The 18,719-nt window shown below is 38.5% G+C and overlaps 1 protein-coding gene across 10 annotated transcripts in view; it reads left to right on the top strand.

The window, feature by feature from the left end:
* TUT4 (terminal uridylyl transferase 4) overlaps nt 1-18,719 on the top strand; it is a 123,368-nt gene that overhangs the window by 44,296 nt on the left and 60,353 nt on the right. For all 10 annotated transcript variants that reach the window (XM_066269181.1, XM_066269185.1, XM_066269183.1 and 7 more), the window contains exons 5-7: nt 4,247-4,363; nt 15,349-15,526; nt 18,499-18,587. In XM_066269181.1, coding sequence (XP_066125278.1) covers nt 4,247-4,363; nt 15,349-15,526; nt 18,499-18,587 — 384 coding nt within the window. The remainder of the gene's footprint in view (nt 1-4,246; nt 4,364-15,348; nt 15,527-18,498; nt 18,588-18,719) is intronic.

Below are 18,719 nucleotides of genomic sequence, written 5' to 3' on the forward strand. Positions count from 1 at the left end.
TCCCCTTTCTTTTTTTTTCTCGCATACTTATTGAACATCTTTGTATTAGGAACTGTTCTAGCCATTTGGTATCTTGTTCCTGGGTACTAATGAATTTTTTAACTTAGAAATACATATTCTTAGCTTTAACAATAAAAACACTGCTAGGTATTGAAGGAATGAGTAATAAATTAATCTGTTCACAGATATTTGGGGCATTTGTCAGTATGCATACAAGGAAGTAGGTCATCATTCTTGATTAAAAAGGAAAAGAAAGAAATGGTCTGATTGTGCATACTCTAAAAAAATGAGGTCATAGCTAAATTGAAGAAGGCAGTCTGGGTTATTAATAGAACTCATGACAGAGTAGTCACTCTATGAAAATAGAAAGGAGTATCAAGGAGTAGAGGCCCATAATGTAGGAGAGAGTTTGAGTTGTGTACCTTGTTTTGCAAGATCCTAGTTTTTTTTTTTTTTTTGCAATTTGCTGATTTACTTAGTTCTGTCTTTCCTCTCGCTTTCTCTGTCCTAAGCCTGGAATTAACTGTTTTAGATCTGCATTGTCAAGATAAACATTGAGTGCCTTTCATGTGCCATGATAGGGTGAAACAAATTTGAAATGGGGTATGCGTAACATTTTTAAAAAACATGATATTGCTCTTCTAAGAGTTTACTAGTAAAAGAAAGATGTGAACAAACTATAATAATAATAATAAGAGTATTGTTTGAAAGTAGGATCTTGGACAAAGGAGTGACCAACTTAAGTTGGGGTATAAAGCCATCAAATTGGGAAATGCTTTATAAGGAGGTTGGACATTGGAACTGAATCGGGAAGAGTATTAGGAGTTGACCAGATGGGCTGGGAAAGGGTGGTGTAGGTAAATTATACGGGATGTGTGAAGGAAATGTGAAAAATGTGTTTTCAAGAAAAATAAATGGACTGGATGGGAGGATATATAGGATATGAAGCAGAAAAGATCAATTCTTGGAGAAGGAAGAAGTTGGGGTGGAATGGATATTTGATGGTGTTAATATATAGTATGAGCACAAAAAGATGTGGAGTGAAAGAAAAGCTTGTTGTTGAATTTAAACAATGATGTAAAATCAGTGCATCAATACCAGCAGAGATGTAATCCCTTTTATTTCTGACATTTCCTTGTTTCTCAAGCCCTCCGAAATCTTTTGTTTTCAATACAGCATACTCTTAATATTTTTCTTTGCCAACTTTAGACACTCATTAAGAATATTGTTACCAATTTTTTTATTTCATTGGTTTTTTTCTTCACTATATACGCATAGATTGTCTAATTGAGGAGTAAAGATGTGATTTTTTACTTGTACCAAAGAAGGATAAATCCAAACAATTAGATCAGAAGGGTAAAATTCCCTATAGCAAGTGTTAAATAATTGAATAGGAAATACTTAGAATCTTCTTGCCCCGAAATTATTATTTTAGCTGGTCTGCAGAATCTTTAAGAAGTTTATTAGTGTATTGTTTAATGGTTAAGTAAAGTAGAATTATAATAAAGGAAGTTTTAAACAATTTTCATTTGTCTCTTCTGTGAAACTAGCAGCTTCATGATGGTGAGAACTTGGTTGTTTTATATTTATTATTGTGCTTAATATAGTACATTGAACATAGTTGGTTAGTAATTAGAGGTAATTTGCTTAGTTGTTTTGTATAGGTTTTTGGAGTCACTGGGTCTATCTCTGTCATATACTGTTTGAATACCATTAAATTATATAATCTATTTAAACCTCAATTTTATCCTTTAAATGGAATTGATGAAAATAATGACACCTAGCTCCTTGGACTGTTATGAGGATTAAATAAGCTAATACAAGTAAAGTTCTTGGCACAGTGCCTAGTATGTAGTAAGCAGTAAATAAAGCAGTAAAACAACTGCAGAGTTGTTTTACCCAGTAGAGCAATTTTTATTATTTCATTTTAAGGACCTATACAGAAGTGTTTTGTCCAGGGTCCATTGAGATGTCATCCCAGGCCTGCTGACTCCCCATTCAGTTTCTATCAAGGTTTTCTTACTAAAGGGATGCAGATACATCCTTGTTTGCTAACATTTTACAATTGAAAAATTCAAATGATGAATGATCACATAACTCTTTAGTGACCTCATTAATATTCATGGTTTAGGTATTCTGTGTTTGTGCTTTCAACTCCTGAAACTAGCCCTTCCTGCCATTTCCACCACTCTTAAACCTTGAACCAAGCCATCATCATCTCTTACAGATGATTGTAGTATGTTCATAAGGGCAATAAGCTCTTCCTACTTCTATTCTTAATATAAAAGACAAGTGATTCCATTAAAATATTGATTAGATTTTGTAATTTTCTGCTCAAAAACCTTTAATACCTTCCCCTTATATTTAGAATAAAAGTCAGAATCCTTACAAGAGGCCTTGTGATCTGGCCTCCATTACCTTTCTATTCCAGTCATGCTAGCTCTAGCTTTTTTGTAGTTTCCCAAACATGTTAGGCAGATTCTTGTCAAGGCCTTAGTATTCACATTTCTCACTACTTGAAATGTCTCTTTCCAGATATCCACACAGCTTAATCCTTCACTTCCTATAAGTCAGTTTATCAGTAAGGTCTTAAGTGATGACCCTATTTTTAAAAAGCAGTTAACATGACTTCCCATATTCCTATTTATTTATTTGTACATTTAAAAAAAAATTTTTTTTTTTTTTTTGTTTTTTTCTGAAGCTGGAAACGGGGAGAGACAGTCAGACAGACTCCCGAATGCGCCCGACCGACCGGGATCCACCCGGCACGCCCACCAGGGGCGACGCTCTGCCCACCAGGGGGCGATGCTCTGCTCCTCCTGGGGCGTCGCTCTGCCGCGACCAGAGCCACTCTAGCGCCTGGGGCAGAGGCCAAGGAGCCATCCCCAGCGCCCGGACCATCTCTGCTCCAATGGAGCCTCGGCTGCGGGAGGGGAATAGAGAGACAGAGAGGAAAGCGCGGCGGAGGGGTGGAGAAGCAAATGTGCGCTTCTCCTGTGTGCCCTGGCCGGGAATCGAACCTGGGTCCTCCGCACGCTAGGCCGACGCTCTACCGCTGAGCCAACCGGCCAGGGCCAGAATAAATCTTTATAAAACAACATACTATAGTTAAATCTTTTTATTTATACTTTGGTTGCTGCACTACCGCCCACCATGAAAGTTGGAACGCCCAACTAGTGGGCGGTAGGGACCAGGTTGACTATCACTGGCACTGTAACCAATGGGTGGAGAGTTGGCTTTGGATTCAGGTACACAGTACATGAATTTAAATCCAGCATCCCACACTTAATGTTGTATCCTTGTGAAACTTGTAAGCTCTTTGAGCTTTTGTTTTCACATCGATAAAATGAAGATAATGCAAATCTAATAGGATTATTAGGGAAATTAAAATGTCACCTTGTGCCTGACCTGTGGTGGTGCAGTGGATAAGACTACCTGAAATGCTGAGGTCACCAGTTTGAAACCCTGGGCTTGTTCGGTCAAGGCACATAACAAGTAGCAACTACTATGAGTTGATGCTTCCTGTCCCCCCTTCTCTGAAATCTAAAGAAAAAAATAAAATGTCACGTTGTTTGTAACGCACCTAGCAATGTACCTGGCACATAATAGACACGTTGGAATTCCTAAGTTTTTTTTTATTATTTCGGAATATATATGTGAAGTATGACTAAAGTAATATGACTGATACTTTTTTTATGTGTCAGGATTGTATCCTTCAGAGTAACAACCCTGAAGAGGTTATCCAAAAAAAAAGGAAAGAAAAAAGAGGTTATCCATTTAGTCGCACATTCCCATAAATTGTGATTGGAGTGTTTTTGGAAATCAGCTTTTGGAATTGTCTCCCATATTTGCAATTCATTATTTTGAATTCCCTATTTGATAGTTTATTCTCTTTTTTATAGTAGATAATTGAAAAGACAAAGGTTGAAACCAATTTTCAGGGCAGCGTTGGAATAAGACAGTATTGAGATTCCACTTCTTATTTTACATTGGCTTCTAAAGATTGTATTAGATAATTATCAAACATATTTAGCATTTTCATTATATTGTTTGAAATTAGTATATGATCTCCTATGATGACTATTCTGAAAAGGACATCTCTTGGATATATAAATACTGATTTGTTCATTAACTTATTCCTTCAATTTTTTTTGTCTCTAGTATTTACATAAATTGTGTCATTCACATATATAATAAAAAAATGACTTCTCTGTTTTCTGAAAAAATGTATTTTTTAACTTTTCAGCGCTCACCAGAATATACCAATTGCCGGTATCTATGCAAACTTTGCTTAATTCACATTGAAAATATCCAGGGAGCTCATAAACATATAAAAGAGAAACGACATAAGAAAAACATTTTGGTAAGTTTTTATTATGAAATGTCTTATTTATTTTTGAATGGTAAAACTATATCATATATTTTTTATTTATGAAAGAATGGGGTATTTATTTAGTTGTATATTGGTAACTGAAGTGATAACCTTTAAAATTATGATTGCCCTCCTCATCTTAGATAGTCAGGAGGGATACCTTCTCAGAGACCAGTTTGTTCATCCTAAAGTATGTTGATTCCTGAATTCAAAACTGTTAGATGTAGTTAGTCCAACTGATAACTGAGTTTTGATGTGCTTAGGTCTAGGCATTGGTGAATAACATAGTCATAGTTCCTGCTCTCAGAGTTTCTAAGGTATTGATAAAGACATAGATTGAATAAGGATTTAATATCATGAGTTTTATTAAAGGGGAAAATGTGCTAAAGAAATATACAAGAATATTTTACTTAGTTTATCTGGAACTGACAGTTTCTCTGAGAAAGTGAACATTTGAGTTGAACCTTGAAGTAAAAGTTTAAAAGGCAGAAAGGTGAGTGGTGTAAAAGGATAAGCTGAGAGCATTTTATACACACAGAAGCAGCAGGAATAAAAGTATCTACTTCAGGAAAGTACGTGGTGTTTGAGGAACCGAAAGAGTCTAGCATGAGCGGAGCAAAGAAAAATAGGAGGAAGATGATATGAAGTTAGATAATTCCAGACCATGCAGAGCTAAATAATCTTTATGTCAATACTTTGAGATTTCTTAATTCCTCAGTTATTTTTATTAGAGCATTTCATAGGCATAGATATGAAGTGTTTTTATTTTTTAAAATTTATTAGTAATTTTTTCTTTTCAAAATTGTAATAAAATATAACCTCTTATTTCTTAACTCTGTGCTTGTATATCCTCTCTGAGAAATACACTCATGGAGTAGACTCAGCAGGTACTAGAGCCCCACTGAAGTAAGTCCTGTTCTGTGGGGTGGGCCCTGCACAGCTGATTCTTCATACTGGTCGCTGCTAGTCCTTGTAGCTTGATTAGCCTAGGTATACTGTAATTGTAAATTTAAATATGTGCGGTTTGTTTTATGTCAATTACACCTCAGTAAAAAATTTTTAAAGATTTTATTTATTGATTTTACAGAGATTAGAGGGGTGGGGGATGAGAAGTAGTTGCTTCACTCTAGCTGTTTATTTTTATTTATTTATTTATTTAAACAAGTTTTTTATTTTCTTTTATTTTTTTTACAGAGACAGAGAGTTAGAGAGAGGGATAGATAGGGATAGACAGACAGACAGGAACGGAGAGATGAGAAGCATCAATCATTTAGTTTTTCGTTGCGCGTTGCGACACCTTAGTTGTTCATTGATTGCTTTCTCATATGTGCCTTGACTGCAGGCCTTCAGCAGACTGAGTAACCCCTTGCTCAAGCCAGCGACCTTGGGTCCAAGCTGGTGAGCTTTTGCTCAAGCCAGATGAGCCCGCACTCGAGCTGGTGACCTCGGGGTCTCGAACCTGGGTCCTCCGCATCCCAGTCCTACGCTCTATCCACTGTGCCACCGCCTGGTCAGGCTCTAGCTGTTTATTGGTTGCTTGTCATATGTGCCTTGATCAGGCAAGCCCAGAGTTTCAAACCAGCACATTATAAGGGACTAGTAGAGGAAGAGCAACCAATAGACTGGAGAAGAACACAGAGAGAAAGGTATCACAGAAGCTAAAAGAAAAGTTTCATTAGAGTTAGTTTGAAATGTCTGGTAATATGGGTAAAAATAATCTAAGAACATAAAAGTGTCAGTTAAGGAGGTTTTTGAGAATCCTGGTAAAAGCAATTTCTGTTTTAGAGCTAATGACATAGTTTTGAGTGAGCAGGTTAAAGAAAAGGTATATAAATTAAACTTTTAGGCATCTTGACTATGAAAGGATAAAGAAAGAAGGGAGGAAGGGAGGAGGAGTGAGGAAAGAAAAAAGGAAGGCAGGAAGGAAGTAAGATTGGTGGTAGCTAGAGTGGCACACAGGATTTTTGTTTGTTTGTTTTAGTGTGGCATAGTATACTCATCACAGTTTACAGTTTTAACTTTTTATTAATTTGAATAATCATTTGATTAATCTTTCTCTTTCTCTTGACTGTAAGCTCCATGAGGGCAGGGGTTATATGCATTTTTTTTTTTTTTTTTGCATAGCTGGTGCCTGGCACATATTTGCTCTTTAATATTTGATGATGGAATTATTTAAATGAAAGTAGAATGAGCACAAGCTTTGGAGTTAGACCTAGATTTATCTGTTCAACTCTGTCATTGTAAAAAGATATTAAACATCTCAGCATCAGTTTTCTTATCTATAAAGTGATTTTGATAGTATCTACCTACGGATGTCTTTAGCAAGAGTTAAGTGACGTAACATCTGTAAAGCACCTCACACAATTCCAGGCCCATAGTAGGTACTTATTAAGTGGTGTTAGAGTAGAGGTAAGGAGTGCTTACTTGATAAAAACACAAACCAATAGATGGGGCATTGTTTAAAAGGAGGAATATTGAGTTGAGTACGTGACCAGGGAAAAGTTTTTAGAATTTAGAACATGCTATTTATTAATCATGAATTAAGGAGACTTTTAATTATGTTGGAAAGACATTAAGAAGGCTTCACTGAATACTTAACATTTAAGCTACATCTTCAAGAATTTGAATTTCACCAGATGGATACAAAAATAGGTTAAGGGTCTTTTAGGCATAGGGAACAAAATGAGTTCATGGAGGCCCAAGAGCACATATAGCATTTAGAAGCTGGTGGCAACTTAAATCATGGATATCTGCCAAAAGTGTTGGAGGGAGAGGGAATGGTTGGAAGAGGGTCTGAAAGGTAGGCTGAAACCAAAGTGCTATATATTCCATGTTAAGAAAATGTTGTATTATCTTATTGGTGCCACTTTCTGTATATAGTAAAATATGTATGACATAAAATTTACCATTTTAGTAATTTTTATGATATGTATCAGAAATTCCTCTTTAATGTTAAATAATATTCCATTCTATTATACACCATGTTTTGTGTGTTTATAAATCTGTGGATGAATATTTGAGTTGTTTCTAACTTTTGGCTGTGGTGAATAATGTTAATATGCGCACTGGTGTAGAAATACTTGTTTGAATTCCTGTTTTCATTTGTTTTATGTATATACCCAGAAATGGAATTTCTGGATCAAATGGTAAATCTGTGTTTAGTTTTCTGGGAAACTGACATTCTGTTTTCCACTGTGGCAGCACCATTTTGCACTCCCACCAACCATGCACAGGGTTCAGTTTCTCCATATCCATAAACCTTTTTTTGTTTTTTTGGAGTTGCCATCTTAGTCAGTGTGAAGTGGTATCTCATTGTACTTTTGATTTTCATTTTTTTTAATGATTAATGATGTTGAGCACCTATTCACATGCTTGTCCATTTTATACATCTTTGTAGGAATGTCTTATGCAAGTTTTTTCACCATTTTTGAATTGAGTTGTTTTCTTGTTGAGTTTTATGTTCTGGATTTAAATCTCTTATTATATATGTGATCTGCAAATATTTTATACCAGTCTGTGGATTGCTTTCTTACTCTGTTAATAATGTTGTTTGATGCACAAAAATTTTTAATTTTCATGAAGTCCAGTTTATTTTTTGTTGCCTTTGTTTTTGTTTCATATCCCAGAAATCATTGCCAATTCCAATGTCATGAACTCTTTCTCTCCTGTTTTTTCTAATAAGAATTTTATAATCTTGCTCTTACACTTAGGTCTTTGATCCATTTTGAGGTAATTTATGTATATGGTGTAAGGTAAGGGATTACAATGCATGTGAATATGCAGTTTTTCTAGCACTGTTTGTTGAAAAGTCTTTTTCCCATTGAATGATCTCAACAGCCTTATGAAAAATCACTTGGCCATTTATATGAGGGTCTATTTCTGGGCTCTTTATTTTATCCCATTGACCAATACAGTGGCCTTAAGCCAGTACCATACTGTTTTGGTTACTGTGGCTTTGTATTAAATTTTGATATCAGGAAATATGAGTTCTCTTTGTCTTTTTCAAAGTTGTTTTAACTATTTGGAGATCCCTTGAGATTCCGTGTCAATTTTAGGATCAATTTTTCTAGTTCTGAGAGAAAAAGTCATTAGGATTTTAATAGAGATTACATCGAATCTGTAGGTTGCTTTGGGTAGTATTGATATCTTAACAATACAGAGGGTCCTCAGGTTATGATACAGTTCTGTTCCTGCAATAGTGACATCTAAATTTTGGTGTAAGTCGAAAAGCACCCTAGCCTAACAAACAGAACACTTGCACTTTTAACAGTACAGAATGCCTTAAGTTAGTGTATTGGGGGACACTTACTACCTATTCTTTTGCTGTGTGCAACCAAATTAGTATGCCCACATAGTCCATAAGTATGATGCTAAGCCAAAACACTTACATCTCAAGGGTTTTAAGTTTTTTTGAGAGTGAGCATCATAAACTTGAAACGTTGTTTGTTGAGGTTGTTGTAACCCAAGGGCCCCCTGTATAAAGTCTGCTGATCCATGAGTATGGGATGACTTCCTATTTGTTTGTTTGTTTTTTTAAGTGAGTAGTGGGGAAGCAGAGACAGACTCCCAGCATGTACCTGGACTGGGATCCACCCGGCATGCCCACTAGGGGGCGTTGCTCTGCCCATCTGGGGCCCTTGCTCCATTGCACCTTTTATAGTGGCGGAGGCCCCGTGGAACCACTCAGTGCTCAGGGCCAACTCACTCTAATTGAGCCATGGCTGCAGGAGGGGAGGAGGAGAGAGAGAGAGAGAGAGAGAAAAGTGAGGAAAGGGGGTGGAGAAACAAGTGGGCACTTTTCGAGTTTGCCCTGACCAGGAATTAAACCCGGGACTTCCACACGCCAGGCCAATGCTCTACCACAGAGCCAACCGGACAAGACCTTCCATAATTTCTTTAAGCAATGTTTTATCATTGTCAGTGTACAAGACTTTAACCTCCTTGGTTAAGTTAATTCCTAAGTATTTTTTCATTGCCACTTCAAATGGAATTGATTTTTTATTTTCCTTTTCAGATTGTTCATTGTTAGTTTATAGAAATGCAACTGATTTTTGTGTGATTTATATTTTGCTACTTGGCTGAATTTGTTCATTTATTCTAACAACATTTTGGGGGAATTATTCTGGTTTTCTACATGTTACATTGTGTTATCTGTGAGGAGAGATAATTTTATTTCTTCCTTCCCAATTTAGTTACCTTATATCTTTTTTTCTTGCCTAATTCCTCTGGCTAGAACTTCCAGTAGCATGCTGAAGTGGTGAAAATGGGCATTCTTGACTTGTTCCTGATCTTAGAGGAAAAGCTTTCAGTCTTTCATCATTAGGTAGGATGTTAGCTGCAAGGTTTTCATATGTGATCTTTATTTTGTTAAAGTAGTTTCCATTTATTTCTAGTTTGTTGAGTGTTTTTACCACATAACGGTATTGAATTTTGTCAGATACTTTTTCTGCATCAATTGAGATGATCATGTCATTTTGTTTTTTTTATTTATTCATTTTTTAGAGAGGAGAGAGAAAGGGAGAGAGAGAGGACAGAGAGGAGAGAGAGACAGTGAGAGAAGGTGAGGAGGAGCTGGAAGCATCAACTCCCATATGTGCCTTGACCAGGCAAGTCCAGGGTTTCGAACTGGCGACCTCAGCATTTCCAGGTCGCATGTCATTTTTTTTTTACCCCTTTTATTCTGTTAAGATGGTGTGTTAGGCCCTGGCCGGTTGGATCAGTAGTAGAGTGTCGGCCTGGCGTGTAGAAGTCCCGGGTTCGATTCCCGGCCAGGGCACACAGGAGAAGCGCCCATTGCTTCTCCACCCCTTCCCCTCTCCTTCCTCTCTGTCTCTCTTCCCCTCCCGCAGCCCAGGCTCCATTGGAGCGAAGATGGTCCGGGCACTGGGGATGGCTCCTTGGCCTCTGCCCCAGGCACTAGAGTGGCTCTGGTCGCAACAGAGCGACACCCCGGAGGGGCAGAGCATCGCCCCCTGGTGGGCAGAGTGTCGCCCCCTGGTGGGTGTGCCGGGTGGATCCCGGTCGGGCGCGTGCGGGAGTCTGTCTGACTGTCTCTCCCGGTTTCTAGCTTCAGAAAAATACAAAAGAAAAAAGAAAAAAAAAAAAGATGGTGTGTTAACATTGATTGAATATTGTATGTTTAACTATTGTTGGATATTTTTGGATTCCAGGAATAAGTTATACCGGGTCGTGGAGTATAATCCTTTTAATATAGTGTGCCCATAAAGTCATGGTGCACTTTTGACCGGTCACAGGAAAGCAACAAAAGACGATAGAAATGCGAAATCTAGCCCTGGCCAGTTGGCTCAGTGGTAGAGCGTAGGCCTAGCGTGCGGAGGACCCGGGTTCGATTCCCGGCCAGGGCACATAGGAGGAGCGCCCATTTGCTTCTCCACCCCTCCGCCGCGCCTTCCTCTCTGTCTCTCTCTTCCCCTTCCGCAGCCGAGGCTCCATTGGAGCAAAGATGGCCCGGGCGCTGGGGATGGCTCTGTGGCCTCTGCCCCAGGCGCTAGAGTGGCTCTGGTCGCAACATGGCGACACCCAGGAGGGTCGCAACATGGCGACGCCCAGGATGGGCAGAGCATCGCCCCCTGGTGGGCAGAGCGTCGCCCCTGGTGGGCGTGCCGGGTGAATCCCGGTCGGGCGCATGCGGGAGTCTGTCTGACTGTCTCTCCCTGTTTCCAGCTTCAGAAAAATGCAAAAAAAAAAACAAAAAAAAAGCGAAATCTGTACCAAATAAAAGGAAAACTCTCCCAGTTTCATACCTATTCTGTGCAGTTCAATGCGGGCTCATGCACAAATTCTTTAGGGCTCCTTAGGTAGCTATCCCGTATAGCCTCTACAGACTGGTCACTGACTGATGGCCTACCAGAACGGGGTTTCTCCACCAAACTGCCTGTTTCCTTCAACTGCTTATCCCACCGAGTAATGTTATTCCTATGTGATGGCGCTTCGTTATAAATGCGCCAATATTCACGTTGCACTTTGGTCACGGATTCGAATTTAGCAAACCACAGAACACACTGAACTTCCTCTGTACCGTCCACATCTTGTCTGGCATGGCCGTGGGCTGCTCCGCTGTATACACAGTGTTACGTCATCATCTGCGCATGCGCACATGCTGCCACATCATCCTACAGAAACTGGGAGGGTTTTCCTTTTATTTGGTGCAGATTTCACATTTCTATTGTCTTTTGTTGCTTTCCTGTGACGGGTCAAAAGTGCACCATGACTTTACGGACACACTGTATTCTTCTGAATTTAGTTTGCTAGTATCTTTTTTTTTTCTTTTTTTTTTTTTGTGGCAGAGACAGAGTCAGAGAGAGGGACAGATAGGAACACACAGACAGGAAGAGAGGGAGATGAGAAACATCAGTTCTTTGTTGTGGTTCCTTAGTTGTTCATTGATTGCTTTCTCATATGTGCCTTGACCGTGGGGCTATAGCAAACCAAGTGACCCCTTGCTCGAGCCAGCGACCTTGGGCTCAAGCTGATGAGCCTTGCCCAAACCAGATGAGCCCGCGCTCAAGTTGGCAACCTCGGGGTCTTGAACCTGGATCCCCCACATCCCAGTCTGACACTCTATCTGCTGCGCCACTGCCTGGTCAGGCAGTTTGCTAGAATCTTGTTGAGGATTTATTGATAGTTTTTAATTAAGAGAGTAAATGATAGAGATATGGGGAATAGGATGAAGGGCCAAAGACTAGGCATGGAAGACTAATTAGGAGGCTCTTAGCAAGTTTTCCCTAGCCTAAACTAATTCTTTCTAGAATTTACCTCATTTCAATAGAAGGTACCACCATTTACTTGAGTTATCTTTGATTCTTTTTTTTTTTTTTAAGTGACAGGTAGGGGGAGAGAGCGAGAGCGAGAGGGACAAACAGGCAGGGAGAGAGATGAAAAGCATCAATTCTTCATTGGGGCACCTTAGTTGTTCCTTGATTGCTTTCTCATATGTGCCTTGACGTGGGGGGGGGGGTCCAGCAGAGTGAGCCACCCCTTGCGGTCATATTTATGATTCCACACTCTAGTCGGCAACCTTGGAGTTTCAAACCTGGGTCCTCAGCATCCCCTGCCGACAGTCTATCCACTGCACCACTGCCTGGTCAGGTGATTCATCGCTTTTTTTTATACCCCACACTCAAACCATTAACAAATTCTATAGAATTTACCTTCAAAAGATTGTGTATTCCAAATGTAGTCATTGATTATCTTTTATCTTCTTATTTCTTATGACTGTCTAGCTATATAATTGGAAGCATTTTGTGTTACTTTTATGTATATAAAGATAACTATGTTACATATTAATCTTGTATCTTTTCTTTGTTAAGTATGTTGCTATTAATACCTTGTAGGAATCCTAAAAAATCCATCCTGCAAATTTAGATGCTTATCTAAGACTTAGATTATAATTAAGGTTGCAGAAATGGTCACAGAAACTTTTAAAAGATTGTCTTACCTCCTATATTTGACTATTCTATGCCCTAGGTAGACTTTACTTATGGTATGACTGAATATGATAACAATAAAATTAGAAATAGACCAAAGTCTTTGTTTAACCCTCTGTGGGCCTGTGTAACTTTCAAGTCACATACTAATATATCAATATTTTATTAATTTTTTTTGCCACAAGGTGGCATATACAACTTGTTATATAATATATTCTTAGTAACCAGTAATATTCTTGGTAGTGGTTATCAACTCTAACCTGACATATCAAAGTAAATGCTTTTGCAAGTTGTCTGCAGATAGAGACCATAGGAAACATTTTGTTCAATTGTCATTTTTTTTTCTAGCGGTTTTTGGTAAACAAGAAAAAGCCTACATAATAGCTCTTGGTTTGTATCAATATTATTGACAGCAACAATGAATTTAGTGGTAAATCATCAGATGAGGAAAATTCAGAACCACAAAAAATTTCTTGGCAGTTAATATTCCACATGAAAAGTAGTTTTCATCATCCTTGGAAAGGAGATGTTTAACGCCAAGCACAAACTGTTTTATGGACTTCCATACTTAAGCTAGTTTATTTGTTTATTTATTAGAGAGGGAGCAGGGACAGACTAGACAGGAAGGGAAAGAGATGAGAAGCATCAACTCATAGTTACGGCACCTTAGTTGTTTATTGATTGCTTTCTTATACGTGCCTTGACCGGGGGAATTCAGCTGATTTAGTGACTCTTTGCTCAAGCCAGTGACCTTGGGCTTAACTCAGCAACCAGGGGCTTCAAGCCAGCAACCTCTGGGCTCAAGCCAGCGACTATGGGGTCATTTCTGTGATCCTGTGCTCAAGCTGGTGAGCCCATGCTCAAGCCAGTGACCTCAGGATTTTGAACCTGGGTCCTTAGCTTCCCAGGTCAACACTCTATCCACTGGACCACCGCTTGGTCAGGCCATACTTAAGCTTTTATACACACAAGTGCAAACATTGTAAGCTGTTGTTACTTCAGAGTTATAAAACATATTCATTATAATAAAGTCGTTGAAACTGCTGAATTTATTGTTGTATTTATAGATTGATATTTGTTGATTTTACATTCCATAATATTTTTTCTTTTCCAAGTGAAAGAAGGGGAGATAGAGAGACAGACTCCTGCATGTACCCTAACCGGGATCTTCCCAGCAACTCTGTCTGGGGCTGATGCTTTGCCCATCTGGGGCCATGCTTGCAACTGAGCTATTTTTAGCACCTGAGGTGGAGGCTCCACAGAGCCATCCTCAGTACCCGGGGCCAGTGTGCTCAAACCAATCAAGCCACAGCTATGTGAGCAGACGAGACAGAGAAAGATAGAGAAGTGGAGAGGTAGAGAAGTGGATGGTTGCTTCTCTTGTGTGCCCTGACTGATGATCGAACCTGTGACATCCACACAATGGGCCAATGCTTTACCACTGAGCTAACCATCCAGGGCCCATAAATTTTTTCATAGCTATGAAAAGAATTCGACCCATTGAAGTTAACTATATTGGGGGGGGGAGTAGGGAGAGAATAAACTACTTCTGATTATTAGATCTGTTGCGAATTTCATGTCTCAAAATAGAACAGATTGGTTCTTCAGTGAAATGTGGTAATAGAAAATACCTTTGTTATAATAATAAAATAAATAGTATAATTTTAATGTGGTGATTGCTGGGGAATATGGAGGTGATGGGAGGTGGAGGATGGTATGGGACAGATAAACAGTGATGGATGGAGATATAACTCGGGGTTGTAAACAGTATATAGATGATGTGTTTTATAATTGTGCACCTGAAACATGTATAATTTTGTTAATCAGGGTCACCCCAGCAAAGTTAATAAAAAGGAAAAAGAAAGAAAAAGAGAACAGTAAGACATGAACTTGTGGGAGATTTTTCTTCTTTGTATTTTCTATGTTTTATGTCTTTCTGCAGAATATATTTTTTAAGCCAATAATAAATTAATTTAAAAAAGTCATTGTATATATATATATAATATAATCTCTCTTTAGCTTCTTGGTTTAAAATAGCTTTCAAACTTTTAGCAGAAGAAGTTTTTTTTCTTTTTTTCTTTTTAATATTCTACCTAGTGTTGGATAAAAATAGAAACCAGTTGTAAATTGTAGGTAGCATATCAAGTGATGATAGTGTCTGGGATATTTTCATATGACCATTTAATTTGATATTATATATGCTGATTAGAGACAATTCAAGACCTTCTGCTATATCTTAGACAATCTCTCTTTGCTGCAACAAAATGATCAGATAAGTGTTGTACTCATCATATCTTGGCTTTGATGTAGCATTTCAGAATTTAAGTAGACAGTAAAGAAGAACAGGTTTTATTTTTTAATGTTTAGCAACCTCACTTACAGTATCTTTCATTCTTCTAAATCTGCTTCACATAAAAGGCAGGGGTCTCTGTCTCTTATGTTCACTTCTATATTCTATGTGCCTTAAATATGGCACATAGAAGTTGAATATTTATATTTTAATATTGTTTTTAAATGTTACACTAACAGGAAAAACAGGAAGAAAGTGAGCTTCGTTCTCTGCCACCTGCTTCCCCTGACCATTTGGCAGCTTTAAGTGTTGCAGTTATTGAATTAGCAAAAGAACAAGGAATAACAGATGATGACCTCAAAGTCCGTCAGGAAATTGTGGAGGAAATGTCAAAGGTTATAACAGCATTTTTACCAGGTAAAAATATATTTTATGTTTAAGTTTAAAAATCATACAGCTCTTCCTCTTGCTTTCTTTTGAATTTAGAGTAAATTTCTTTCTTTTTTTTTTGTGACAGAGGCAGCGAGAGGGACAGATAGGGACAGAGATGAGCAGCATCAAGTCTTCGTTGCAATTCCTTAGTTACTCATTGATTGCTTTCTCATATGTGCCTTGACCTGGGGGCTACAGCAGAGTGAGTGGCCCCTTGCTCAAGTCAGCGACCTTGGGCTTCAAGCCAGCAACCATGGGGTCATGTCTGTGATCTCATGCCATGCTCAAGCCAGAGACCCCACACTCAAACTGGTGAGCCCGTGCTCAAGCCACAACCTTGGAGATTTGAACTTGGTCTGTGTTCCAGTCCAACCCTTTATCCACTGTGCCACCGCCTGGTTAGGCTGAACTTAGGGTATATTTCTTAATGTTTTCCTTTTTCCCCTGCTTGGTATTCAAAGTAGATGAATTTAATTGTTATATAAATGACATTTGGGGGAGAAATATTGTGGAGAAGCAAAATGAGAATTTTGGCACACTGTAGTTTTTGTAATAAAGATTTTTTAAATGCTAGAAAAGGGATTATTTCATAGTGGTTGCAAATTATATAGTATATTAATTTTTCTTTTCTTTTTTTTTTTTTTTTTGTATTTTTCTGAAGCTGGAAATAGGGAGAGACAGTCAGACAGACTCCCGCATGCGCCCGACTGGGATCCATCCGGCATGCCCACCGGGGGCGATGCTCTGCCCCTCCGGGGCATCGCTCTGTTGCGACCAGAGCCACTCCAGCGCCTGGGGCAGTGGCCAAGGAGCCATCCCCAGCGCCCGGGCCATCTTTGCTCCAGTGGAGCCTCGGCTGCGGGAGGGGAAGAGAGAGACAGAGAGGAAGGAGAGGGGGAGGGGTGGAGAAGCAGATGGGTGCTTCTCCTGTGTGCCCTGGCTGGGAATTGAACCCGGGACCTCTGCACGCCAGGCCGACGCTCTCCCACTGAGCCAACCGGCCAGGTCCAGTATATTAATTTTTCAATATCATTGACTTATAAATAGGCATTTTAGTTTTATTATTTTAAATATATACATTATAGACAGTCATTAAATAAAATTTCTATTGCTTGATGGTGGGGAAAAATTAAGTAGGGATATTATTGGAAATAAAATTTGCACCTTCATTTCTTTATGACTTTGCTCTTTCTTTACAGAAACTTTATGATTTTGGTGTGAGAGGGTGTTGGGCCAGGTTTATTGTAGATATTTGTGTAGATTATTTACTTAGCTCTTTTTTTTTTTTCAATCAGTATTGAATTTAAATGAATGTATATTAAATTAGATTTACTGCTTACCACCAAAGGGATTTTAGACAGTTGGTAAAGTACAGTTTCTTTTTTTTTTTTTCTTTTTGTATTTTTCCAGAGCCGGAAATGGGGAGGCAGTTAGACTCCCGCTTGTGCTCTACCGGTATCCACCCGGCATGCCCACCAGGGGGCGATGCTCTGCCCATCTGGGGCATTGCTCTGTTGCATCCAGAGCCATTCTAGCGCCTGAGGCAGAGGCCACAGAGCCATCCTCAGCGCCCGGGCCAACTTTGCTCCAGTGGAGCCTTGGCTGCGGGAGGAGAAGAGAGAGAGAGAGAGGAAGGAGAGGGGAAGGGGTGGAGAAGCAGATGGGCGCTTCTCCTGTGTGCGCTGGCCGGAAATCGAACCCAGGACTCCTGCACGCCAGGCTGACGCTCTACCACTGAGCCAACCGGCCAGGGCAAAGTACAGTTTCATAAAGAGCCATTTTTGAGATGTATAAGAATATAAAATTGATAAGGGAACTTGACTTGAAGGAACTGCTGAGCTAAAGCCAGCCCTAGAATATAAAATTGAAATTTAAAAATGAAAAACATTTTTCTGTTTATTACTTCTTTAATTTGGTCTCTCTAAAATATATTGAATGCTAATTTCAGCTACATATAGAATAATTGACTATTTTGAATAGAAAATGAAATTTTTATTATTGTGATGACTTGAATGATTTTTGGACATTTTGTGAACTTGAAACATAGATTTTTATGTATACAACTGAGTACGAACTTACACTCTTTAAGAAACTAAACGTGCCTGATCAGTTCCAATCATGTTATTTTTCAACTTGCCCTCGATTAGATCTTTTTTAAATATGTCTTATTATGATTCTTGAAATGACATACTTGATAGTCTGAGAAAGATATAGGTAGTATGTTATTGTTTTTATTAATTTGTTCTATAAACTCTTGAAGGCCAGAATGTTTTTTGAGGAGGGGATTTAATTTTGCAACGTTAATTAACTTGGCTTCACTTTGTTTTTTAAAGAGTTGCCATTGAATGTCTGTGATTCTTTCCCCATTTAAAGTGCCATCTCTCAATAAATGTAATATCTAAAAATAAATGCAATTTGGGACAATAGCTGTAGCTAGGTTTTGCATTCTTTACTGTTATGTATTAAATGTTAAATATACTTGCCTGACCTGTGGTGGCGCAGTGGATAAAGTGTCGACCTGGAATGCTGAGGTTGCCAATTCGAAACTTGGGGCTTGCCTGGTCAAGGCACATATGGGAAGCAACTACTGCGAGTTAATGCTTCCCGATCCCCCCCCTTTTCTCTCTCTCTCTCTCTCTCTCCTCTATCTAAATTTCAATAAATAAAAATTAAATGTTAAACATACTTGTAGTCATTCCTAAATGAAATATATTACTAAAGTTTTGTTTAAACATTGAACTTTTATGAGTAATTTCTCTCTTCTCTGTTCCTGAATTCCATAACTGATAAACAGTTTTTCTTTTATAGATCAGTTAGAAAGGATATGATTCTTCTATAATTGTATTAGAATAAGAAGACATAGAATTGAGATATATGCAGTTTTTCTGCTACTGTTTTTTTAAAGTTCCCATATTTGCATGCTATTTCATGCTTTGCTATTTCTCTTTTTTTTCCAGAATGTTCTCTTAGGTTGTATGGCTCATCTCTGGCTAAGTTTGCTCTGAAAAGTAGTGATGTTAATATAGATATAAAATTTCCTCCCAAGGTAAGTAAAGGACTTCTCCTGTATGGTTCTTAACTAGTACTTGGTATTTTTTATTGATTATCTTTTTAGAAGAGGTGCATGAGACTATAAAATTCTGCCTTATAGTAGTTAACCATCATATCACTTCTTAGT

This window comes from Saccopteryx bilineata, chromosome 3 (genome assembly GCF_036850765.1).
Source record: "Saccopteryx bilineata isolate mSacBil1 chromosome 3, mSacBil1_pri_phased_curated, whole genome shotgun sequence".
Lineage (NCBI taxonomy): Eukaryota > Metazoa > Chordata > Mammalia > Chiroptera > Emballonuridae > Saccopteryx > Saccopteryx bilineata.